Source organism: Drosophila tropicalis, unplaced genomic scaffold, assembly GCF_018151085.1.
Source record: "Drosophila tropicalis isolate 14030-0801.00 unplaced genomic scaffold, ASM1815108v1 contig_1109, whole genome shotgun sequence".
Lineage (NCBI taxonomy): Eukaryota > Metazoa > Arthropoda > Insecta > Diptera > Drosophilidae > Drosophila > Drosophila tropicalis.
In genome coordinates this window covers 75146-102950 of record NW_027172477.1, presented here as the reverse complement: position 1 = coordinate 102950, position 27805 = coordinate 75146, and the positions used below count along the sequence as shown (strand labels likewise).

Sequence of the window (27805 nt, the reverse complement as noted above, 5' to 3'; positions counted from 1 at the left end):
CAAAGGACTTGCAAGAATTACTCCGATCCTGCTTAAGACCGCTGGAAGACGCTGCAAAAATGTACACAAAATAATGTTCATACTCAAAACACACTTTAAGTTTTGGTTTTTGTTTTGGGGGGTATTCTTTGGGTTTTTTCTTTTAGCTTGGGGATTTCTTTCTGGTTCTTGGCTTCTGGATTTTTTGAAATTTTTTTGTTTATTTCATCTTACGTTTAGTGGCTAGAAAATTGAAATTTGCGTTATTTGTTCTTATCACAAAAATTGGGAATAATGTTCGAGGTCTTGTTTTTTTTTAACGCTGTTTTTGCGTTTTCCGTTTTTTTTTTAATTTCCTTCTAAGCCAATTTTAATCTAAGGAATGGAGTTTATTTTAAAAAAAGTTAAAGACTACTTAATAAAAATAAAATTATCGTTCTATGGGTCATATTTTAATGAAGTTTCTGCAGTAGCGGATAAAGGAAAGAAGGAAATTCGTCCCTTGAAGAATGTAAAATGCAGTCGCATCATTGGGTGAGAGAAATTTGCTCCCAAAAGTGTGCAATAAGCAGCTTAAAGATTGTTTTATTGTTTTGGAATATTACATTGATACAAAAGAAAATCGTCAAAGCAAACTTGGCTTTAAAATAATTTTAAGTTTACAAATGTCTTGCAATTAATGAATACTTTTCCAGCATGTTGCATACTTTAAGGGACATAGTTGGGCCCTTAGTTATTAATTGAAGTTAATGAATACTTTTGCAGTTCATTGCAAACTTTTGGGGGCCAATTTTTATCGTTTTACATCAATACTTCCGTTTTTTTTCAGTCATATCCTTGCTGAGTTTTGTTTTTTAAAGTTAACTTGAAAAATTAAATTTTTTTTTTATTTATAAATTAAAGTACATTTACTTTTTCATAAAATATGTAAATGTTCCGTTGAAACATGGCAAAGATGTGAACACATCGGCTAAGCCGAAGTTCGTTCGTGGTTTGGGTAAAAATGCTTTGGTTTCTAAAGGATTCGAGTGTGAAAGAACTGCAACTGATTTGATTAACATTGTTAAAACAACAAAATTATAGAACATGCCACATTTTGAATGTTTGTTCCATCGAAACGAACTGGGGTTAAATGTTCTTGCTTCTCTTTTGTACACAGCCACATCGAGGGGTTAAGGAGCTGAACATGCAAAAATCCACTTATAAAAAAATATTTGAAAGTTCCTTGTTTTTGATTTTAATTTTGTTGAGTTTTCGGTTGAATTTAGAATTTACCTACCTACCACACACGGGCATGTCAAAACGCATCAATTTTAATTCTAATTAATGTTAAATTTAATATTGAAATTAAAAATAAAAAACAAACAAAATAAAAGGAACATTTTGTGTGAAATTCATGTTTGTATAAAAAGAGAAAATTTTTCATTTTGCCCTTTTGTTTTTTTTTGTTTTGTTACTATTGCTGGTTGGTTTTTTTTTTATATTTTATGTTTTTTTTTTTCATTTTGTATAATACAACATTTATATTTGATATATATATTTATATATATATCTAAGTGTGTGTATTTGTGTGTGTGTGTATATATATATATAAAAAAGGGGGAAAACCAGGTTTAAAATATAAATATCAAATCAAACAAAACAAAAGAAAGAAAAACCAACAAAATGCCGAAAAAAAGAAAAGCAAACAAATTAGCAACAATTAATATACACATACAACACAAAAAACAAATTGGATCAAAAAGTTTTCAATATTTTATTTAAATATATTTGGTATTTTGTTTATTTTTTTTTTTTTTTAAGATATTTCATACGGACAGTTTAGGGAGCAAGGACGGGAAATTGCGAGACTAGGTGGTGGCAAGGTTGGAGGAGAGGAAACACACAATAAATATATATAAATATGCGCTTTTCTTTACTTGTTTTTGACAAAATGCTAAAAATGAGAGGAGAACACACGGGCAGGGGGAGGGTGAAAGAAATAGTTTAAACATAAAGTGAGCTTCGAGCAATTTTCTTGACTAAAAAACCAAAAAGAAATACAAATGAAAATGAAAAGTCGAAAAAGAAACGGAAATAGTAAATGGAAATGAATATTTAATAATTTTTTGAAAGGACAATTAACAATAGTACAGACTTAGATAGGGATACATATATATATATATATGTTTATATATATTTAGAGAGACAGATAGAGAGATAGAGAAAGAGAGAGCGAGGTATAGATAGATAGATTGATAGAGATAGAGAGAGAGAGAGACGCAACACAATGACTGGAGCTGGAGTTGTATACTATAGAGTGTCGTTTTTTTTTTTTTAATGTGTTCATTTCCGTTTTTATTCGTCTTATTCATATATCAAAGTTTGAATCATTTGCTGTGTTATATTTATATATGTATGTATGTGTGTTTGATTGTGTAAAAGTGTTTGTGTTCGTCACTATGTGTACGCGTGTGTTTACCTGTGTTACGGGATTCTCGCCCGGACGATAGACCACATTGTGCAATGGACGCTTTCGGCCCACATAATTGACGCATACAAATTCCAACAAGGATGCATAGATGAAGCACATACAAACACCATCCCATACGTTCATTGCCGTCAAATTGGAGACAACTGGCAGAGTGCTGCGGAAACCGTTCGAGGTAGTGAAGAAATTCAACATTGTTGTCACGCCTGAGCCATGTGTAAGGACATCGAATGCAGATTTTTTGCAATTTTTGACGAAAGAGAAGAAAAGTTTGCATTAGGATGTTTCGCTTAGACTCTGAAATAACGTACATACATATACATATATACATACATATAAATGTATACCCTTATATATGTGTATATATATATATATATATATATATAAAGATCTATTGTGTATAAGTTTAGGTAAATGTGTGTGTGTGTGTGTGTGTGTATAGTTGGGACATACAAGGGATAAAAGTTGGTACACTGGCATATATGTAGGCAAAGGAACCAGGTGATTTTGTATGTGTGTGTGTGTTCAAGTTGAGTTTACAATTAGTTTCATTTGTTGTTCTTGTTGTTTTAAGTATGTACAAAAGTTGGTCAATTTAAGTTTCATTATATTGCATTATTATTATTATTATTATTAAAGTGCGTAAAAAGCTAAACAACTAAAATGATTACATTCTACGACAATTTGTTGGATGGTATTTTTGTTCAGGATTTTGGATTTTCCATAAATTTAAGGTTTTTATTTCGGTTTTTCTTTTGTGCAATGGAAATTTATTCAGTTTTAAATGAAGTTTTTATTTTCAATTTTTTTGGAGGCGAAAAAAAGTTTCGGGAAAACTGTAAACGTTTCACTAAAAATCTATAAAGATTTTGAGTCAATGTAATTTCGATTGAGTTGACTTTCAAAATGTCTTGTTTCCTTTTATTGATTTGTTTCCAAACAATTTAAAGATGAAATATATTTCACAAGTTCCTCATATTTTGTTTTCGATACTCATCAAGAAATAGATTATTCTGTAAGCTGAATCAGATAGGTTCTTTCTAACTTATTGTGTTAGGTAGTGGACTTTAAGATTGGGAGTTTACTGTAACCAGAAAATATGTACATATGTATGTACATTCTTGTTTTGATAATTTCTGACTCCATTCATATTCGTGTTATGCTGTTGCCTGTTGCAATTTGTGGAGATTTGGGATTGCAATTGGATAAAGATTTCCAGCCAGCTGGATTCAAGGCAAACACAACATAATCAATCTTAGTTGCCTAATTAGTTCTTGCCTAATTTGCTCTAGCTGCCTGCCAGCTTGCCTGCCTTTCTGCCTAACCGACTGACGACTGCAACAAAATTGAACTAGTCTTTCGGATTGCATTTAAGTTGGTTTGGCTGCAACCATCCATCCAAACCAAACGACTAACAGCAACACAGACCCTCATCGATTTTCAATTTAGCAAACGAAATCTCAGCACACCACTCAAACTGCAGAAAACTGCTTCGTCAGGGAAAGCAGAAGAAAATGCATGGTTCGAGTGCAGGAGCAGGAGCAGGAAAAGCAGAAATAGCAAAAGGAAAATAAAGCGCAAGTAAATTCGAGAGATGCGAATTTCTTGACAAACATTGAGCAAATCCACCAATTGAAGTCCGCATCTAAAATTAAATTGCCCAATTTAAGTAATCGAGTTAAGAATAGAAGAAAATGTAAAGAGTGCCATCGCATCACATATTGACATCGTACCGAAATGGCATCTTCTGTTTGCTGTCATTCAGATGGTGTTGCACAATGCGATTGCTATTTGCATTTCGATGCAAATGGTAAATGTCAAATCCCATTAAACAGACTAACTTTTTGATCTAAACTATTTAAATTGCATATATGCATAGTTTTTAAAGTTCAATTTTCAGCTTCAAAGTGAATCATATTGCAAAAAGGTTCGCTTTCTCTGTCTCTGTATTTGCCCTAGTCTATGTAGCCCATATGGCTTGTGCATAAATCATCATGTATGATGTTTTCAACTCTCCACGTCATCATCGTCATCGTCATCATCAGTGGCAGCAGCAGCAGCAAGGCAAATATAAATACCAGGGCAAAGTCCATGTCTCTGTCTTTGTCCAGCAGAGTCGTCCTTGCAGCAGCTGCCAACGACATTTGATGTTTCGTTTGACATTTACTTGTCTCTTTTATTTTTGTTTTTGGTATGGTGGATTTGATGCTTGGTCTTGGGTTTTTTCCTCACTTTTGACCAAGCAGAGCATTATAATTGCATTAGTTTCTTGTGTCAGCTCGAAACGGTTGTTTTGAAGTCAACCAGCAAATGGTTAAAAAGAAAAGGTTCTAATAAAAGATTTAGCCTACATTGAAAAATACATGTAAATTGATCTTAAATGGTTGTGTTCATTTATTCAATTCGATTCGAGAACACAGGAAGTAGATGTTTGATGAAAACAAATGATTTGGAAACAAGTTCTAATACTTAGTTTGAAATTATCTCAATCAGTAACAATTACATTGCTTATAATGATTCCCTCTTTGAAGAAAATCATAATTATAGTAGGTACTAAATAATTGAAAGTAAATATAAGTATATTAAGTGCTTTAGGTCATATCCATACGAAGCTTTAATTAAGGCATTTTCTCAGTTCAGGTTAAAGTAAAAGGAAAAATCTTAAGGGTAAATACTTAGAGTTAATAGAGTTCATGCAAGAATCGAAAGAGAGTGCAAATAACATTAGAGGAAATCAAATGATAAAGTATACAAAATTTAAATAAAGAACTGTCAAATCTAGCGCCTAGCTGAACAATTCACATATACAGATACATATATACATCTATATATATGTATATATATTTGTATATCTTTAAATGATTGTTAGCATGAATATGAACGAATAATGGACCTATTTAAACAAAAGACATTTGAAAATCTAAAAGAATTTGCCAATTAGTTATGAAATTATTAATATTTTGTTTTGTTGCTTTAATTTTGATTAAGACTAAAACTTACTAAAACTGCTCAACGCGCCTAAATTTAATTGGAAGACTAAGAATTTGTTTTGATTTGGTAAACTGAATTTTTCTTTTTAACTTATTATATTTTTTTTTCTTTGTTTTCTTTTTATTTTCTTTTTTCTTGGTTGGTATTATTCTTATTTATTTATTCATTTTTTTTTTTTTTGTTTGTTGTTGTTGTTGTTTATTTTTTTGTGGTTTTACGTACCGATCATTACCCGGGCTGGCACTGCATTCCATTCCAGCCAAAATGTGATAAACGACGAGGTGACCAATATAATGCCAGGTATGAAAACGGTTGTAAAATAATATGCACGATCACGGGTAAATGTCAACTCGACCTGTAGGCAACTGTAATTACCTTAAATAGTGGGGTGGGGAGGTGGGCCACAAAGGCTCAATTATCATCAAAACGCTTTTACATACAACATACGCAAAAGAACACACACATTTACAGATAGACGATTTAATGAATTCCAATACCCTTGCAGATGATGCAAGCACTAATCGATAAATATGTCATAAGAAACGATTTCATACACATATTTTTTGATTTAAACGGAATGGAGCTAAACACTAGCCAGCAGACAGTTGTCCAAGTGCTGTAGGTTCTATTCTATATCACACGATATATCGGACAAAAGTATTTTTCGAAAACCTTGAACACGAATTGATTATGACAAGTTAGATAACTGCAAGGGTATATAGAAATATCGGTGTGCCGAAATTTTGCTTCCGTAATTCTTTTTGTTTTGGTTTATATTTGTTCTTATAGAGAAGCCTAAACCTAATAGCCTAAGCCTAGACACTAAATTGGCTTTTGGACTCAACTAGACCTTTTATTGTCCTAGGAAGGAACAGAAAGTAAAATTTAAAAATATTAACTAAAAAATGTAATAAAATTGATATATGGTTTATTGCTTTCGATATTTTTTGGTGGATATTTTGTGGGATCTTTTCTGTTTTTATTATTTTTTTTGGGCAATACAAGAAACATTAACCCATGCAGCAATCTTGATACGGAAACATATGACAGAAAATAAAGGAATAACGTAAATGGGAGGAAAAAATATTAAATGAAAAAGAATAAATATAAATACTTAGTATAATAAGTATATATGAATGGAGAAAAATACTTTTATTTTTGTTTGGGTGGGCACTGTTTGAAAGGCATTTGTTGGTTGATTTTGTTTTACGAATTTTTAACTACTACAAAGGAAATGAAAAGAAAAAAAAAGAATAGGAAACGATTAAAGGAAAATAAAAATGGAATGTTTGCTTACATACAAAGAAAATTGGCTACGGAAAAGAGGCGAGAGGTAAAAGTAAATCAATTTCTCAAATGGCGTAGATAAAAATTGATTTTGCAAGGGTTGATTAAAAAATTTGTCGCAAAAAAAGGCGATATTATTGTTTTTTGATATTTCAATTTAAAATTTTTTTGGTTTTTTTTTTTTGTTGATTTTGATTTTGGTTTTTAATTTAATTTGTTGTAGTTGTAGTAGTAGTAGTAGTAGGTAGTATTGGTAGTTTGGTTGTTTGTTGTTGTAATTATTGTTACCTATCATTGATCTAGCTGGCACGGCATTCCATTCTAGCCAGAATGTTATAAAGGATGACGTCACCAATATAATGCCAGGTATAAAAACGGTGGTGAAATAGAATGCACGATCTCTGGTAAAGATTAAATCGACCCTAAGACAGCTGTAGTTCCCTATGGGTAGGACGGGGCGGGGATTACGGGTAGTATAGTTGAATTTATTTTAGTTTTATTTTGTGTTGTTGTTGTTGTTGTAGATTTGAGAAGTAGGAGGAAGGGTAGACAAAGATTAGACCATTAGAAAGGTAGTTTAAAAACAAATTTATCTAGTTTGTTGTTTGGTTTGGTTGGTTTTGTTTTGCAAAAAGCGCAACTAGCCTACTCAAAAGTATAAAAACAAAGGATATCAAAAGCCAAGCCATTTACAGAAATCTCAAAATATAGTTGGTTGCTGTTTTTTTTTTTTTTTTTCAAAATGTTTTTCTTTTGGTTACCAGAAATTAGCTGCTTTTTTTTAAGACTACATATAATAAAATTAAAATTATGAAAAATATTCCATTTGAAATCTTGCGGACAGCATATCACAGGGTAAACTTACCTCGCCAACTGTTCTGATCACAGGCCGTAGTTTGATTTTTTATCAAATACGCATTCAATGTAGTCAATGAGGGACTCTTCCTTAGCGTATCCTCATCGTTCTTCCAAACATATTTGATTTGTGCCTCTTCATAGGAAACTGTTTTAAAGAAACAAGTGTAATAGATTTGCAATCTAAAGTAAGTTTTTAATTTTTCACTCTAATTACTTGGCTGGGTCTTTGAGATTTGTCAATGTTATTTAAGCCTTGAAATAAATTGGCTTAAACATCTTTTGACTGATTTTGTATTTACATTAATGCAAATAATAATGTTGGGAAAAACAAAAAATTTCTCCCGAAAACAAATTTTCGATGTGTGAAGCGAAAAAAATTTGTTCAAAGAGATTTCCCCATGAAAAATCTACGAAATTTTCTTTAGAAAGCCATTTACTTATGATAAAAATAAAAAAAATGGGGGAGTGGCCCTAAAAAACCCGAAACCCAAAAATACTTGGTAAACATTTCCCTTTTTGTCGACCAGCAGTCCCCTACCCGCTTCTCAATTTCAATCTTTTATCATTATTTAATTACATTAATGTAAATAGATGTTGGCATAGACAATGTTGCCCATGTATTGTCTGTCAAGTGAATTAAATCATATTTGAGACAAACAAGCCATGACAAGAAGGCAAGAAGAAGCAAATGCCAAAAGCAAAACAGCAAAGAGTGACACATGGATGGATCGGTGGGGAGGAAATATAAGTACATGGGAAAAGTGATGAGAAAAAAAAGGAAGAAGCCATCATAGATGGCAAATCTCAACAATGTCATACTGTGGCAGACTTGGTGGAGTCTTTGCTTCAACTTCCACTCCAAAGTAATTTACAATTTGCCTCACGTCTTCACAACAGAATGGCAAAGCGGAATGGATGTGGATGTGGGGAAGGGGAAGGGGAAGGGGAGGTGGATAATAAACATGTTGGAAAGGGAACAAGGCGGAAACAACTTTTCGCAAAACAATAGCTGAAAAGCGCTCAGCCTAGTTGGCAGTCGACAGTCAGCCCAGTTGTTAGTCACTTTGTCAGGCTTTTGTCGTATACCATTGACTTACACACACACACACACACACACATACATACATACGGCCATACATCCAGCAACTCTGTGGAACAGTGCGCCAAGATTTCTCTTGTGTGTATGTGTGTGTTTGTAAAGGAAGACAGCATTGTTGGATATCAGAAGGAGAAGTCTTCGGTCCATTGTTAGTCAAGTTCATTTTGCAACACTTTTGTGCCCATCATATTCATATTATTTACACAATCTTTTGATTTGCAGTTAACAGTTTGAGTTTGTAGGTTAAGGTACTTACTGCTTTCCATGGAGAAGGAACACTTTGGATCATCAAATGGAAATATGTGTAGACTGCCCTGACAGGATAAAATCAGGTGACGTCTGCAAGAATAGAAATTAAAACATTAGCAAATTGAAGATAAATCAATGTTCATGGGAAACTTTTTGCCTAGGCTGTCGACTGAGAGAGCTTATAAATCATACAATTTGTCATAGAGTTTTCAAATGCCTTTGGTGTGCTTTAAGAATATTTGAAAATAACCTTAATTGTTAGTAAAGAACCCAGATCTTAAGGAAGTCTTAAATTTCTTACTTATTCCATGAACATCTTATACAATTTCTATCTTTTGTTCAGTTGAGCAGAAAACAAAGTCAACCTGGTCATTGGCTTCGCTTAGCAGTTTCAATAAGTTTTATGAAAACATTAAATTCTGGGTTAACATTTTTCAATTTGTCATGGTTTATCATCGAAAACTTAGTTTGCCATCTTTTTTGACCTCCTTTAAGTTGAGTTTGTTCCATAAATTTCCTCTAGCAAATGCTTGTCTTTGCCACTTAATAACATGCCGTGTTGTCCTGCGTCATTTCATAATTTCTCCCTTTTTACTCCCACCCCACCCTTCTCTCCAGTGTTCTACACCCTTTAATTCCTTTTAACATCTCCTCCGCATTACCCCACTTTTGTTTTTAGACTGGTCCAAAGTTTCTTTTTGCAGACATTTGTCCTTGTTTGGGCTATGCAAACAAGAAAATGAGATAGTGTGAGAGAGCGAGAGAGAGAGAGACAGCGAGGACGCGGAATTGGAAGAGGATGGGAAAAGTGAAAAAAGTAAATGGCAACTGCAACTTATTTTAATTGCTGGACGACACTTTTGCGCTCTGCAGTCAATTGGAAAAGTTCTGTTGAATTTTCCAACAGCAACAGAGAAAACATATAACCAGTAGAAGAAGAAAAACAGGAGAAAAATGTAGAGCAGACAAGACCGGAGAGAGAGAGAGAGAGAGAAAGGGAGCGGAGACAAATGTCAAAGGAAAAGGGGCAATGAAAGGTGGAGCATCATCATCATCATCCTCATCATCATCATCTCCATATTGTTAAAAGCAAACAAGTGACGAAGCGAGTTTTTAGTTTGCCAGTTTTTTACCTGAGCAAGGTAAAGAAACTGTTCAAACATTTGCATACATTTTTCTTCCAAAAAAGGGAGAATATATGTACATACTTATATACAGGGTGTTGCAAAATTGCCCTCTTACATTCATTGAAAAACAATGTTATTAATAACAAACTTAAAGTGGCAAGTTGCAGTTGTCGTTTTTTATGATATGATGGCATGAAATTGACGCTGAATGTAATAAATGTGTCCTGTGATGTTCTAATGTTGGTGACACCCTGTATATTAGGTGCTATATATCTTTAAGGACATGCATATGGTTGCGTTTTTTTTTTGTGTATATTTTTTTTTTTCTTAAATATATATATATATTCCTTTTAATATTTCAACAAACAAATTCTCCCCCTCTTTGGTTGCGTTTTCCTACTCACTCTTATGATGGTGGCATTCTAATTTATACGAAAACTTTTTGATATGAATTTGCATAAAAATTTCATTCATATTCAAATCGGTTGCTCTCGCCAGTTCTCTCACCTCATTGCGTACGTAATGGTCCCGTTCCGAAATATTCTTAAAGCAAAATGCATTGGTATGATGGGATCCTTGAAATCGCCATGCATAATGAAATACGTATCCGGCGTCCAGATGCTATCATGATGATGCAGAGCATTCAAAAAGTCATAATGCGACTTATTGCCATATTGCAAGCGTGGATCGTTCCATTGTTGATTCAATAGGAATTCCACTTCGTATTTCTGCATATATGTATCCCAAATCCATCAAAAATAGAGAAGAAAAAAGCAAAAAAAGAGAAACATTTTTGTTTTAGTATAATATATGGATATGTAATGTGTCAAATATATATATAGATCGATTTGTTTTAATCGGTTTTCTATAGTATTTTGGCTTTACCAAACTGCTTTCATCAGGCGAAGCTAAGCTTAGGAGCAAGACATTCACATTTACCGTTAGGGTGCCTATAAGAATAAAAATTCATATAGAAATTTATTAAATACAACAATGTCATTTCATAAATAATAGTTTTTAAATTAGCGAACGGAAATCAAAGTAGAAAAGAAATATTTGTTGAAACAAAACTTATACAACTAGTAAAAAAAAAGAGGAGAGAATATAAACAAACGACAAATGAAACTGTGACAAAACTAAATCAAAGTATAAGAAATCTTTTCTTTAAAGGAAACGGTATAAATCAACTTATATAGATATATCATGGGATTCATTGTTTTATTTCTTTTGTTTTTGTATTTCATTTTTAGCGAGATATATCACCAACCGCGATTATGTGGTCTCCGCGCATTTTGATTTGTGGCCATATCGGGTGACTGTAAGCCACAGCAAAAGTCTTCATCTGCAAAATTCAAGTGGGAGGTTTTTGTTTTCTAAAAATTGTAGTTCTAGTTGATAAACAGACAAAAAACAAATTTCCCAACACAATTCTCCTCCCTATCATAGTATAACTGTTGCCTATTTTACAAATCCCATGTGAATGAATTATATGGAATTGCAATTGATGAAAAAGAATTATCAGTTTTATGTTCATGGAATGCGATCTAATCTACGAAACTACTTTACTCTTGTTATTTAACTATTAATTAACTATTCATCTCATTTGGCTTTAAAGACTAGAACCTAAGACTAATACCTAATTATCTATATTTTTATTGCAAATATTAAAGCACATGGTTGGAACTACTTGGAAAACTTGCAATAATAATTACATTTTAAGATAATCAATAAGATTAAGAAAAGATTAACTGAATATTCTATTTCTGATTTTGTTGAAAAATAATCATTTCACTTTTATTTATTTAATAATTACTTAATTTTTTTTAATTACTTGAATGCTCTTTTAAGGACATATTCTTTTTAAAGACTAAATTCAAATAATTTAGTTCATGGCTCCATGCGAATTCGTTTTATTTAAGTAATGAATAACTAATTACTCATTAAATAACTAATTCTTAAACGTAAGTCTCAGACAGTTTTTTGATCGCTTGGCTAATTTAACCTTTAAAAGTTTTTTAAGTTTGTCTCAACTCTTGTGCCCCATTGATGCAGTTTTTATAAGCATTTTCTTCAATCGTTTTTTTTCAAATATCCCGTGCTTAAATTTTATAATCCAACCCCACAACAATGTACACGTACATAAGTATGTATATACATATATAATTATTTTCCAAGTAATTACATTATACAGATGGTCTGTGGAGCCAATAAAGAAATATGTAGGTGGATTCATCCTATTTGCCACCCGCAACCCTCATCCCATTGTCCTAGTATCTATTGGTACTATTCTGCTTCAACAAAATTGCATCCAGGCGAGGAGGAGCCATTAAGTTTAATTGATTTTATAGTGACCATGCATCGTCTTGTTGGTTGAACGCTCCGCCCCCACTCTCCACTCTGCACCACCGACCAACCGTTTGCCGTCTTTCAATTCTTGAAAACGTCTTGTAATGGCAATCCCTACTTCCTTACTAACCTCATTCCCTTGCCTCGTGGGTTAGCTTAATGACTTCAGCGACAAAAACAGAACAAAGACTAAATTTTCCTTCTTTCTTTTTGTTTTTTTCTTCTTTGTCGTTGCAATTTTCCTGTTATTATTGTCTCATACACTTAGACAAATTGAAAATTTCAAGAATTACTGAAGGAAAATGCTTTCTCTTTTATCTCCCCCTAACTTGAGTTTTCACTTCACTTGAACTTCTTACCATTTACAGGCGGCAGTAATCGTTTATCATAGCGTTTCTTCTCTAGTAATAAATCTAATATCTCTTTATCCGAACTGGATTCATCGAATCTGTATGTGAAGAAACAAGCAAAATGGAATTTGTTTTATTTTAGTTTTCCTTTCATTTATTTATTGTGTGAGGAAAATTTATTGATTGTCAAACGTCAAAGGGATGTTTTTTTTTTTGGTTGTTGTTTTTGTTTATTTCGTTGAAGTAGAAAAATGTTAGTAAGAATTTCGCACAACATGTTAACATTGATGGATTTTCATGTATATACAAATAGTTTTTTAGGCTCCATGTAAGTTGGTGTGTATGTGTGTGTCTGTCTGTGTCTGTGTGTGTCTGTATGTGTGTGTTGGCGTCGAGAAGAAAATGCGATTTTGATTGAAGTTTCAAGTGAAGGTTAGTAGACCAATTTGACAAAAGAAGCTAAATGTAAACGAAAATAGTAAAAAAAGTTTGCAAAAACAGATAAAACAACGGATGGATGAAGTTGGCTGTGAGTTGAATAAGGTTAGGTGTGGCTGTTGGCCTAAAGCATTGTAAGATTAAGCATGTTATTATAATAATAGTTGTGGCGTAATATGGTCTGATAGAGTTGAGTATGGCACGATTAGATGTGGCATCATTAGGCAAATTATCGGCATAATGAGTTCTGATTGATCTTTTACGAATTCAGTTGACCTTTATGTGAAATTGATAAAAGTAAACTTAAATCGGGGTAAATAAATCAACATAAAAGAAATAACCAATTTGAAACAAAGCTTTTTGCATGCTTCTTTCAAGTGCATAACTCCAATTAGCGTTAAAAACAAGAATCGAATTTTGTTAAAGCGATAAACAAATATAATTTGCATAATTGGAATATAGATTAAATCAAATATATATTTTTTCTTTTTTCTTTGTTTATTGTTTTGTTTTCTAGTTTGTGCATTTAACTTACTTCGACCAATCGATGCCATGACTGAAAAAATTTCAAAAAGAAAACAAAAAATAAATAGAACCATTTTTTGTTTTTTTGTGGTGTATATATAATTTTTTTTTTTTTTTTTTTTTTGATTTGGTGGTTTGGGGGTCAGGTAAGAAGGTTTAACAGGCGATACATAGAGAGAGAGAGAGAGAGAAAGAGAGAGATACAGAGAGAGAGAGAAAGAGAGACATAGAAAGAGATACAGTCACATTGATGGACGTGTATGTGTGTGTGTGTGTGTGTGTGTGGTGTGTAAAGTGTAAAAAGGATGACTCTCAAATAGTTATGTAGATAGGTCCTGCCTGCAATTTGACTTTGGTCACTTACATGGGATGCTTGTCGAGGGCACCCGACGTCTCCGATTGTGTGGCAGCCGCTGTGGTTGCGGTAGTTAGATAGCATAGCATCAATATAACACTGGAGGCGGCATAGAAACTGAACGATTGACTATAATGCTTATAATGCTGTCCCAAATATTGATAGGCTGCCGATGCGGAGGTGGCTAAAATCGATGCGGACATGGCAGCAGTGGTGGCGGGTAAATAGGAGGGCGATGGCGATTGCGACGGCAACGGCGATGGTGACGATTGCGACGGCAGTGGTGGCGGTTGCCATCGCTGATAGGCTAACTCATCCTCATTTCGATCACGCCGATCATGGTTATGATTTGTGTTCGCTAGGGCAACTGTAGCCTGCCACAGCATCTCTTGAAAATTGAATGCTGTTGTGGCAGCGGCGGCGGTGGCGGCGGCAGCGGTGCAGGCGTCGGGTGGCCTAAGTCTGGAACGTAACCGAACATGATCTTTATCCTGTTGATATTGCTGGCGATGTTGTCGCTTTCTACGTTGGCTATAACAATTTGAGCAAGTTATTTGCTTCGTTGTGTTCGTGGTTGTTGCCTGAATATCGATTCCTATTCTTTGCCGCCCTGCCAACTCGTCCTCTTTGTTCTCGTCTTTGTCCTTGCTGTAAACCACTTGACTGCGGCTCGGTTGCTGCTGTGTTGCTGGGTGTTGCTGTTCTGATTGTTGTTGTTGTTGTGTCGTTAAAAGCACTTGAGCTCTTGCTTTTAGATGTTTGCTATCGTTTGCTGTTTCTGTTTCGGTTTCTCTTGCTGTTTTATGATTTTGTTGATAGTTATCCTTGATTTTGATGTCCTCAGCTGGCTTTGTGGTTGTTGTTCTTGTTATTGTTGTTATCGCTGTTGTTCTTGTTACTCTTCTGGCACCGCATTGATTTTGCTGTTGTTGTTGTTCTTGCTGCTGCTGCTGCTGTTTTTTTGTCCTTTGCTGTTTACTTTTGGCTGCTTCAAAGGCGCAGCCCATGTTACGAGAACTGCAACAACAAGAAAATAATAGATGAAAGATACATTTTACAAAACTATAGCATACTTTTCAGAGTGCACACGCTTTTTTTTTTGTAAATAAATATATTGAAAATAAGTCTTTTAAGGAAATTTACCTAGACAGAAGAAATATATATGAAAAATAAATCAGATTAATCTACATATCTTGAACGCTCATTTCTAATTCCTCATTTCATTTCTGTTTTTTGCAGGACTTAAAAGCAATAGAATGTTCCTAAACTATTTCATATTGATTTATTTCTCCCGAGGTTTTAGTTAGTCTGACTCATCCTCGATCTGTGTTAGCAATTCCTCAATTAAACTTCCATTCAATGGTGAATTAGAAATTTGAAAATCAATCTCTTTCGTTGCTCAGCTTTGAAACTTTACTAAAACTTGTTTATTGAAATTCAACTATTTCAAATAGTATTTGCCCTGAATTTGATTTTCAATCAATAACCAAGAGAAAGTTTAATTTACAAACAATCAATTCAACAAAAGAAAAACTAATTTCGTTTTGGTTTTTTTTGTTTTTTTTATTTTAACCCCTTTCGCACCCAATCTGAAACCGAAAATCTGTCATTACCCACTTGACAGTCATTAAAAAGGAAAAACTTCTTTGGCAATGACTTTTTGCTTCGCGCTGTGGATGTTGATTGATGTGGTAATATTGGGAAAGTTGATACAAAACACAAGCCACACCACAAAAACGGTATGGCAGGGCACCCTCCGTTCCCACATACCCGTCGAACCCCTTCAACATCATGAACTAGCCACGCCCCGCTGCGTGTTAAACGACAAGAACAGGCTAAAGCAATGACTACAACAACTACAATAACAGCAACAATAACAAGAGCAACAAGAGATACATATATATACTGCCTTCCTTCCCACTATAGTAGTAGTCCCAAAAGTCAGTCTGACAAAAAAAAAAAAGAGAGCATAAAAACAACCTAAACTGTCGTCAGTCACTCAATCTGTCAAAGCATTTTAATACCCTGCAAAGTTTTCTGTGGCTAGGATGAAGAATATAAACTGTTAGTTTCAATTTCAAATTTTTTGCCAATTACAAAAAATTTATATCACACTTCTTGGGGAATATTTCTGATTTAAATCTTAAGCTAGAACTAAAAGTGTTTCTTTCCAACAAATGGAGATCTTCAATAGCTCAGCAACCTAAAAGTCATTCAATTGAATTCTACTTGGTATAGAGTATCATATTGTTGGCATTGTCACTTAGGATACAATACTTTTATTATTGCGTTTTTGCTGTTGCTATTGCTATTGTTGCTATTTTTAGGGGCGCTTGCATGTCGGAGACTTGTCTCTTATTTTTGCCTGTTGTCTGTTTGTATGAAACCAAGAATGCAATTTTCATTTTATTTCATTCCTTTTTGGACGATTTAAGTTAAGTTTTCGGTTTTTCGGTTTTTTCGGTTTGTGTTCTTTTGATGCCATGAGTTGTGCATTTATTTCTTTGGCCAACGAACCACAGAAATTCAATTTCCTTGTCCATTCAATGATATGTAGATGCATATCAAGTAAATATTTGTAGTTAGTGTGATAATTTAAAAAAAAAGCTGTTTGATTTTGCATGTTTCCTTCTTGTTTTTTTGTTTTGTTTTGATTTTTAATCGGCTTTGACGAAATTAAAAATTCTCTTGATACGAGATTTGAAATGGGATTTAAGTTAAGCTCTTTAAAATATTATTTATGTCGATTTAAGAAAAAATAATCCCCACATGTTTTTGCAATAGGAAAAGTTTATTTTTGATGCTCCATAACTTTCTAGAAACATTGTTCACTCGACTTAATATACTAACAGCTGCTTTTAAACCAGCTTTTAAATACTTTAAAACGAACCAAACAAATGTCAAAAATACTTAAGTTACTTAAATTGGAATCTTGAGCACAGAGAAAGTCAATAATTACTATTATGAGATAAAAATTTCAGGTAAAATTTCACGTTACAGTTTATGGGCAATTTGCTTTATGGCCTGTGAGCTGTCCAGTAAACATTTCATTTTGAAAATTTTGACAATTTTAATAAAATTAAATAGAATTTTCAATTATGTGATTTAAACCATTTGACCAAAACTGGGCCAATTAAAATTTAATCTAAACCCTTGAACATGATAGCGTATTACGTATACGCAGTTGGTATGTGTGTGTGTGTCCGCTCTAACTCAATTAAGCTAAAACTATGTAAATTATTTTGCATTTTTAAAATTTCCTCTTGAGTTTTTTTTTTTCCATATTTATGTGTGTTAAACAACAAATCAACCGCAACACCAACTAATTTGGTATGAAGCAGCAACAGCAAATTATTAAATTGACTGGAAAAGTCAGTCAAGGATAGGAAGGGGGGAGAGGCAAAAAAAGAGAAGACCAACAAGAAGCGTACAATAAAAAAATAGACAAGAGAAAAGTTGCCACAATAAAATATGAAAAGTTCGGAAAATGAAATGCACAACAAACTAGCCTAGAAGTGGCGAGTGGCAGGGGATGTGAAGGTTTAGAATAGAGGGAACCCAGTTAGGGTTAGTTGTTGGATAGGCTGTCAGTTGGCGCCGTTTCCTGCCACCAGGACAAGAATGAAGATACGAGCAGCAGATAAAGAAGGAGGAGGTGTCGGATGAACGAGATGGGAGACTGGCAGAGGGCAACCGGGCTTAACTTGGACCAAAAAGTTGCTGTCGCGCGGTTTTGCTGTGAAATTTATGCAACCGGAAAGGATAAAGGATATCAGCAGGGAGAAGGAAGGGCACTGAATAGACTGATCTCTGGTCAGTTGTGGTCTCTAGTTCGTATTCAGTTTTTCTTTTTCTTCTTTTTTGTAATATTTGTTCTTTGTGTGTTATGTTTTGTGGTGGTTTACGCCATAATCAGGCCGAAAACTTTTTTCTCTTTCTCTGTAAAACTTTCGTGTTATTTTTTGAAACATGACTGTGTGAAAGGGGGTGGGGGAAAGGAAAGAGTAAGGAAGGACACGAAAGGCGTGGCAGTCAAGTGAATTGACATTTTGTGGGTAAAAATGTTGTACAAGCGTTTAAAATAGATTGAGGTCAATAATTGTCCCAGGCACATGTAGACGAATATGAAAAAGGAGCAAAAAGAGTGACAGAGATAGAGAACGAGAGAGAGAGAGTAAGAATGCGGTTTGAGAATAGGCCAGAAAGTGTGGAAGGGAACTCTAAGCTCTTGTTACACGTTTAGAACATATTCGTACCAATTTGTATATGAACACCATTTACATGGCCTATTCCTTTTGCTTCTCTTCCTTTCCCCCTCTCTCCCCATCCGTGTCTCCTTCTTACTGTCTCTGCCTCAATTCATTGTTGGTTATTTTTGTGCTTTATAGCCTAAGTCACGTAAAAATCGAATAAATGTATAATGAAGAAACGTATAGAATAAAGTTGCTGGCAAAAGCCACTGAGCAGCCACTGGATGGTTTGGTCTGTAGGTGGCTCCATCCGTCTATGCCGCTCCAAATATGTCTACAGATATATGTGTGCGTGTGAGTGTATGCTTGTGTATATGTGGTTAGATTTTACCCATATGAGTGTGAGCGTTTTTGTGGTTTTTATCGCAGCAGAGACGAAGAAATTCATGGGAAAGTTATCAGTAGGAGGTAGGAAATGGTATATCTATGGGTAGTGCGGAGCGGCTTTGTGGCACACAACTATGGTTAAAGAAGCTGTTAAGTTTGAATTGTTTTTGTGGGTGGCATGGTTTCGCTGGTTTTCCCCATGCAAATCAGAAACTAAATATGCCTAGTTGTATGCAACAAAAACTAACAACAAAATGCAAAGCAAATATATACCAAACTTTGCCAATTGCCTGAATGAGATTCATAAAACACAAATACATACATACATATTTGTTTGAAATAGTTTCATTTTCGAAAATTCGCTGCATTGAACTGACACTAAGGCCTACTGCTATAGGAATAAAAGAACCCACTTTTTGAAATGTTTTTACCGATATGTCGTCTACAGAAGACTTTGGAAGCCTCTAACACAAAGACGTGAAAGTAAGACCATGATTTCTATAAAAATATTATTCATTAGATCCTGACTAGATCAGTTTTATTTGTGTCCAAGTTGGTTGGATGCCTTGTATAAAGTAGTAAATTTTCAGCCCATATCCTCTGTCATAAATACAGTCCATGTCAGACTGTACTTTGCCTTTCGCATGAACGACCTTTAAAAATATTTTAATTTGCTATTAAAACAGACAAGACCACAGAACACAGACAAAACTTTGTCAACAATAAACCACAATGACACAATGACAACAACATTATATCGATTTATTTTTGTCAGTTATTTAGCTATTGGCGCCAGAGTTTGGCGAACAAAAATTTAACAGCAAAAAATAGTAATAATATAAGAACGGTTGATTAAAACCCATTGACATTTAATATACTTCCGCAAACTGGGTATATTCATTATCGTTGGAAGTGTTCGACACATAAATTAAGAGTATACAATTTTGATTGTCATCATTTAGCATATAGATTTCTATATATTGTGTTGAAGGAATACATGCCAATGTGATAATGGTTAAAAAACTTTATTATTTCTTATGTGATTATTAATAAACTTAGTAATTAACCGCTTTATTTATATCCCTTGCAAGGGTGTACAAACTTCGGTATGACCTAAATAGACCACACTGCGTTACTTAACTAAGAGATGCGAAATCTGATGATGACAGCTATACAATATATTGGATAAATATTAAATATTCTGTAAAAGGGGGAAAAAAGTCGAGGAGGTACATAAATCTGATTCTAGGGTAGTAGAAAGAGGTTAATTTTGAGACTATAATCGAATGAGTATGATTTAATTTTGTCTAATGGGTGTATAACTAGTTGATTTCTCTCAAATGGCTTTGGCATAATGAAATATCCTTGACTCTCATTTATTGGCTGAATTCTCTTTCCCATACTCTCGTGTCGAACCTTTATGGGTTTATAATCTGTTGCATAAGAACTTATTAATATAAGCACTTGACCTAAATTTGTCGGTGAATGCAAAAGACAATTTGGTATTTTGTATAGGCGAAAGGTATAGGAAGTTGGGTTGGGTGGTGATTTGGTGTAATAGTATTGATTCCGATGTCTGTATGCCAGAACAAAGGCACACTCAGCACTTGCCACTTGGCACTTGGCACTCAGAACTCCGCATGCAGTCGGACCTAATTAAATAACTCGATAAAAGCATGCGAAATGCACGTGTAGAGACTCGAGAACAGACGACAAAGGGTTGTGGTAGCTGAAGATATAGTCAGAGATACAGATAGAGATAGAGATAGAGATAGGGGTAGTGACAGAGATAGTCATAGAGATAGGTAGTGAGTGCAGTTCATTCGCATTTCAATTAGATTGACGGAAATACACACACATACCCAGACTACTCAATAATGGCAAACCACTTCAGTTGCAGAGTACATTAAGCCGTTTAGGCTTAACATCAGCTTACGGCCGGCGGAATGCTTTCTATGTGCTGGAAAGTGGAACAAGCAATGACATCGACGACCTGTTAGAAAATTCCAATAGATTCCCCTCTCTTCCTCTCTGGTTTTAGTTTAAAAAGTTTTATTAGGAGCAACTGGTTAAAAGCATTGGAAATAAATAAAACACAACTCAATATTCCAATGTTGTGTTAATTGCATAAAAACAACTTTAATAAGGGAACTAATACAATAATAAATTTTACAAGAGAAGAGAAAAAAGAGAAATATTTCCATAAAAGGAATTTCTTTGCATATGCTTTGGTATTTTTTGACCAGAAATGACTCAAGTGCTAAAGAGTTTTAGAGGTATTTGTTTGCTTGGAATTTCAATTTTGTGCTTTTTGATGCACAAATGTTGCAAGAGTAAAAACATTTGACTTTCCCTTTTTTTTGTGGCATCATGTTGCTTTGTAATATTTCTCGAATATTTTTCACATTGAGGTTAAGTAAGAACAATTCATTTCGATAGCTTTCTTCTCATTTACAGCTTACATGTCAGCCATGAGGTACTGCATCATTTTGAGGTAGAGTGGGATCTAAGGTCTGAGTGTTTGACTTTTTTTCTGTTTGGCTTTTGTCATTGAGCTGACAGCAACAACTGTGACTGGTCCTGTGTGCCTGGGTGAATGTGTATTGGTGTATGACAATTTAGTGTAAACAGCATGTGATCCTGCACTCACTATGTGATACCTAAAACCCATTTTCCACCCAGTTCCTATCTAACATTCTGCACATTTGCACTTTGTCTTCTCTGTGTAAACTTTGTGCAAATGTTTGCACCACAAACTGTCAAAACGGGTGTGTGCTGGTGTGTGTGTGTGTGTAACTTAGAGGTGTGTTTAATTTACGTGCAATTAAATAGAAGATAAATTAGCTCAAAATGTTATGATGCCAACACATATCCAAATGTGCAATATTTTAATTTAATTCTCATATTTCTTAAATTCATCGTCTTTTATGTCCAGTTTTTCTGAATTTTTATTTCCCCATTTACTTGGCTTGCATATTTGATACATTTTGCATAAATTAATTACATACGCATACATGTAAACAAATTTAAACAGGGTTCGGCGCTGCAATTTTTCGATAATCGATCTCTTGAGTTAGTCAAGAAACTAATAAAAATATAAATTGGCAAGAAAATTTGATTGAATGTATTTGAATGAGGCCGAGGAATAATATGTCTATTTAAATTATGCATGTGGATAATATGTTTCTGCTGTTGTAACCAATGTTTTAAATAATAAATATTAATAAATAGGTACATACATATAAGCCAATTTACCGCGTGGGTAGAATAATAGATATGGCCAGCGCATATAGGTATTGTAGCTTTACACTAGGACACCCTGTAGGCACACGCCAAATTGCTTATAAATATTACATAACAACCTTTTATACATATGTATTGATTATTGCGAGTAATTAAACGATTTTTGAATACTCCGAAACCATGGGATTTTGTAGATTTAAATATTAACCTATTGCCAAAATGTTGTTACATCAGCCAAATCCCTTTTTTTTGTTTCTTGGGTTTGTTGGGGAGAGAGAGAGAGAGAGAAGGATTGGTCCTGTCACAGCCACTTAAATGCCATGCATCATGGAAAATTTATGTGAATAAATTATAATAATAACAAAAAAAAAAAAAACAACTTGCACACTGTAATAATTCAGATTAAAAAGTATTTATACACAGTGACAGGAGCAGAGGGAGAATGGTCAGGAGAGACTATAGATGAGCAGCCATATATGGTCGATAGGTGGGGCATTGGGGGTTCGGGCTTATGCTGCTGGTCACGCGTGTTCCGCTGCGTGTTTGGGTGTCCTCTGCGCTGATTTCAAGCATAATAAATTGACATTTTTTTTGACATTTCTCTCTCTCTCTCCCACTTTCCCTTGCACACATACGCACATATGTATGTGCGTCCTTCGTTATGTACTTGTGTTTTTTTGTGGGGGTTTTCGACCAACTGTCTGTCATTTCATTCTCTGTGTCCCACATGCTGAGATTCCCCCTTTTTCAAGCAAGTTATGGAGAGATTTACTGAACAACATCAAGTGAGAACGGAAATTGTTGGAGCAGAAAAAATAAAACAACAAAATAATAAGAGATCTATATACAAAGGTTGTCTTTCTGCAGTTCATGGGGCTTTATGTGACAAAGATGTTTTGAAGGCCATCAGAAGAGCTTCTTAAAAAATCAGTCCATGGTCAACTGCAATTATCAAATTTCTCTATTAAAAGATTACCATAAGTTAGTTTAGGACAAAATGGTCTAAAGGATATCGAAGTACTTGAAGAAAATGACAAAATATTTAAGTTTCTATTGGGAAGTAAACCCAAATAAAATAATTAGATACTACTAAAGTAAGTTAAAAGTGTTACGCAGAAATTAAACTTAGTTTTTAAACTAATTCAAATTTGGTAATAAACAATGTATAGCATCAAGTCTTACTTTAACTTTAATTTTGATATATATTTCTGTATGTGTGTGTGTGTATGCACTTTGCCCCACAAATTTTGCTGTCTCAACTATTGCCCTATATATTTAGAGGACATAAGGGAGATTGGCTTTAGTTCCCCATTTACCTGAGCTTATCCTCCCAACCTATACATGAATGCGTTGGTTTATAGATGTATGTGTTTGTGTGTGTGTATAAAGGCAACATGCATTGTTAGGACAAACGACCCTTGAGATGTATAAATAAACTGCCTCAAGATTAGTTTAAATGGTTGTGGGGCAACAAGAAGAACGTGCAACAGCAACATTAATGTTCGCCCTCGTTTTAGAAAAAGTGCATACGAGAAGCAAACAAAACAAAAAAAACATAGAAAACAGAGAACCAACAACATTAGATGCAACTGTATATCCTTAGTTCCCCTTACCCTGTAGCAATTTCTGACTGTATGTAAAACACTAACTCGTGCACATACACATACACACGCAGACATACAAACACACACAGACACATAAGAGGACGCTTTCATGTGTAGGCGAGAGAAAAGGACGAGGGAAAGGAGACACATATTTAACACACGCCCCCCTCTTAACACGCCCATTATGCTCATTATGTGCTTGGAGAACTTGTCGTCGTTTTCTTGTCTTTTGTCTTAACATATTTGCTGGCTTCTTGCTATGTTTATGTTTATCTTGTTTATTTGTTGCTTCCTTCTTTATCCACCCACTTATTTTTATTTGTTTTGACAACGATTTTCGCATTAGGCATTGCTTCAGTCTAACCCATCAATGGAATCAACCTCTTCTGAGAGAAACCAAAGACGAAAGCAGATTGAGGGCCAATAAACAGTGCCCAAAGCTGCGCATCTTTATTGTTACAACCAGCTTCAGTGTCTAACCCATTATGGTTTTTTCTATATTGTTTATCCACTTACTTAATAAGTGTTAAGATCAGGCGATCTTAGTAGACGTTCTGCAGAAAACAAAGTTGGGATTGTCTTAGTTTTTTATCAAGAATTAAACAGAAACCTTTGAGTTGTTAGTTTTGGAAATTGTATCTGATTAGATTAGATACAATTTCTTGCTGTGAAATACTTGAATAGTATTCTCGATTTATTTATCTAGAAACAAGGATATCAATCAATTTTTGTACTTGCTTTGCTTAAAATGTACATCAGCTCACAGTATTTTCGAGCTGTATAATTATTTAGGTACAAATTTGTTTTTAAGTGCAAATGGTTTCGATGTTTTTGATTTGGGTGCTAATTTGATACTAGAATTAAAAATTAGAAATTATTTCTTTATTCCATTGAATAAAGGCCAAACGATTTCGAGAACAGGTCTTAAAACCAATTCAGACAAAAAAACCAGAGGGCCGGGGCTAACTTCGACCGCGTCAAAGTTTGTATACCCTTGCAACTTTTTTGGTAACTCTATCCTTACCTATTAGCCATCAATGTGGAAGAACGTTTTATCTAAAAAGTCTTAAGCTTGAGAAAGAAAGGCCTACAATCATAGGAAATAACGAAGATATTGATCAAAGTCACTGTTTTCCACCGATCGTTCCTATGGGAGCTATATGATATAGTCACCCGATCTTTATCAAATTCGGCACAGTCATTAACAGATATATTAAATTAAGAAATGTTTAATTTGAAAGCAATCGCGTTAAAAGTAACGAAGTTATTTACAAAAGGCACTGTTTTCGACCGATCGTTCCTATGGGAGCTATATGATATAGTCACCTGATCTTGATCAAATTTGGCATAGTCGCTTATAGGCATAGTAAACTCTCAAATATTAAGTTTCACGACAATAGCTCAGAATATAACAAAGTTATTGAGAAAGTCACTGTTCGTGACTTGGCCGTTTGTATGGGAGCTATATGATATAGTCACCCGATCTTGATCAAATTTGGCATAGTCGCTTATAGGCGACTATGTAAACTCTCTAATATTAAGTTTCACGATAATAGCATAGAAAACAACGAAGTTATTGAGAAAAGTCACTGTTCGTGACTTTGGGGTTTGTATGGGAGCTATATGATATAGTGGTCCGATCCGGCTGAATCCGAGATATACAACGCCTGCAGTATATACAAGACTACGTGCAAAATTTCAGCTCTGTAGCTCTTACGGTCTAGGAGGAGTTTGCGTTGATCCAGACGGACGGACGGACGGACGGACGGACGGACGGACGGACGGACATGGCTAGTTGAACTCGTCTCGTCGTGCTGATCAACAATATATATACTTTGTATGGTCGGAGATGCTTCGTTCTATGCGTTGCACACTTCTGACCAAAATTAATATACCCTTTTTGCAAGGGTATAAAAATACTCGGAATCTGAAACAAAAAGATAAAAAATTCAATCAACATAGTTAGTCTATAAATGTCTCAATTCTATTGTTCGATTAAATATGTATCTACTTGATTGCACAAACGCAAACATAATTACACACGCACATTTAGAGATTGATAATTCAGCATTTGTTCATTCTTTTTTTATTTAATTCTATTTAAGCAACTGAAGTTTGGTTTCGCTTGACTAATCAAATGTACCTCAAATCCAACAAATATATGTACATAAGTAAGTACGATTGTACATTATATATTTATCTATGTTATCTATGTGTGTAAGTGAATATACTATTGTGAGGAAATTTAATTGCAATATAAATATTTTGCCTATGCAAACCACAAATCTGCGGGTCATGAGTCGAGAGTTTGCTTTGCCTTGGCTTGGCTAGCGATACAATACGCAGTTCCTTTTCCTTCTTGTCTCTAAGACCGCAGAGAGAAAGGCAGAGAGGGTAAGTAGGAGAATGGGGTGCATGCCTGAGTGAGCTTGTATTAAAGCATCCGGAAATTAAACACACAAAACTTTTCTAAGACTCTGGCCATAGAAATACACTGACTCACACACATATAGAATAAGTGGGTGTGCATGTGCTTGTTAGTGCTTTACATTTCACTGACCCAGTCTCTGTCTGTCTGTATGTGTGAGCGTTTTTTGTGGTTACCTCAACTTTATCAAAACTCTCGTTTAGTTTTTCTATGCATTTCGAGTGCAGGCCCTCTACAAAAAATAGATTTTTTCACATTTTTTCATTTTATACTTTGTCTGCTTGGCAAATTGTATACTACTGGCCAGTTCAATGAAATATGTTCCTCCTTCTGAAACGTCTCTAAAACTAGTGGTAAATTAAGAAGAAAAGATAAAAGACAATTAAAGGAAAAACCAATTATTATCCAAGCCAGCCCGCATATTTTTGCACTTGTCAGTCTCTAGAGTGGCATTTCACCCACCGAACCTCTAACCTCCTAAACTCATACGCAAACACACATATGCATGTATGTTCGTACATACATGTGCACACAACAAAAACAAAGCCACAGACACAACACAACAGAACAACAGAAGGATGGGGCTTTTAGGCCAAATTGAACAGATGATGTAGCCGCCTATCCTCTACCTAAACCTCCATCTGCACCCACTTTTCCTCTTTTCGTTCTCTATCTTGTTTGTTCCCTCTGGGAAGGGGTGTGCTCAGAGCATGTGTGTGTGCTACGCCCAAAGCGCAAAAATGAAAGGCGCAAATGATGGAAATCACTTAACAAAGGACGATGACAACGATGACAACGACAATGACTATGATGCGGCTTATAGGGCGGCAGGAGTTTGAGCTAGTCTCTTTCCATGTGTGCGTGCGTCTGAGTTCTTAATGAGCTTTTGTCTGTTGCATACTTTTCAGCACTGAGACACTTTGCGTCTTGGGACAAATATTTTCACAAAGGAATGATAGAAAGAGAAAGAGACAGAGACAAAGAAAGACAGGGAGATTGAAAGAGGGAAAAACTTGGTGAGAGTCTCTAGACAATTATTGCTTGGCTTAGAACTAATGAAACTAATGAAAGAAGTGAACAAGTTAAAAGCTATTGAACATACACATATGTATGTGGGTAATTGGCAAGCAATTTTCGATTGATTGATTGATTCATTGATTCGCTTGTTTCCTCCTTTCATCACTTTGCCTAAAGAGCTTATTGTATTGATGTTTAATTTAAATTCATTTCATACAGAAATTAAATATAATTATTTTTAATTATTATTATTATTATTATGTAAAACATTTTGACACACAGACATACAGTGAGAGACAACGAGAGGTCTTTAATTGATATACACATTGTGTATTAATTGCTCTACTATGCGGAAATACATACATACATACAGATGTATCAGTATATGTGTATATGTAGGTATGCAGTAGAAGCATTCAATTCGTACGATTCGTATTATACATTACATTACCATACATGGTAATGAACCAAGTTGACTTTATTACGAAAAACGGTTTGACGGCCTTCTGGTCAATTTGGGTTGGGTCTTTTCTCCTTCTTTATTATTTGTTTTTTTTTTTTTTTTTTAAATGTGAATTTTAATTAAAATTCAATCAGATTGTAAACGTGCAAAGAGTGTGAGGAAGCAAAAATCATTTATTGTAATGAAATGGTATAAAGAACTGTCCAGTTCAATCATGTTGTTGATGATGATGATGATGATAATGATGATTGCCTGTGGTCGCCAGAGAAAACAACAAAATTTTGGTTGATTATCGAGAATGTTATTTCAGGAAATACTGATAAAAACCAGTAATTCTCCTGACTTTATGGAAATACCACTACATATTTGACATGAAATCCTTAAGAGTGCCAGGCGATC

General features: G+C 34.4%; 1 protein-coding gene across 18 annotated transcripts in view; it reads right to left on the bottom strand.

The window, feature by feature from the left end:
* pHCl-1 (pH-sensitive chloride channel 1) overlaps positions 1-27805 on the bottom strand; it is a 61920-nt gene that overhangs the window by 11662 nt on the left and 22453 nt on the right. For 6 of the 18 annotated variants that reach the window (XM_068286339.1, XM_068286297.1, XM_068286312.1 and 3 more), the window contains 11 exons: positions 14084-15091; positions 13730-13750; positions 12766-12854; positions 11328-11402; positions 10946-11010; positions 10568-10788; positions 8941-9023; positions 7593-7730; positions 7016-7168; positions 2441-2655; positions 1-51 (listed from right to left, as the gene is read on the bottom strand). In XM_068286339.1, the coding sequence (XP_068142440.1) occupies positions 1-51; positions 2441-2655; positions 7016-7168; positions 7593-7730; positions 8941-9023; positions 10568-10788; positions 10946-11010; positions 11328-11402; positions 12766-12854; positions 13730-13750; positions 14084-15081 (2109 nt within the window). In that variant the 5' untranslated portion in view covers positions 15082-15091. Of the gene's footprint in view, positions 52-2440; positions 2656-5662; positions 5816-7015; positions 7169-7592; positions 7731-8940; positions 9024-10567; positions 10789-10945; positions 11011-11327; positions 11403-12765; positions 12855-13729; positions 13751-14083; positions 15092-27805 lie in introns of all 18 variants that reach the window. The other 12 variants (XM_068286363.1, XM_068286414.1, XM_068286371.1 and 9 more) reach the window with 10 other exon arrangements.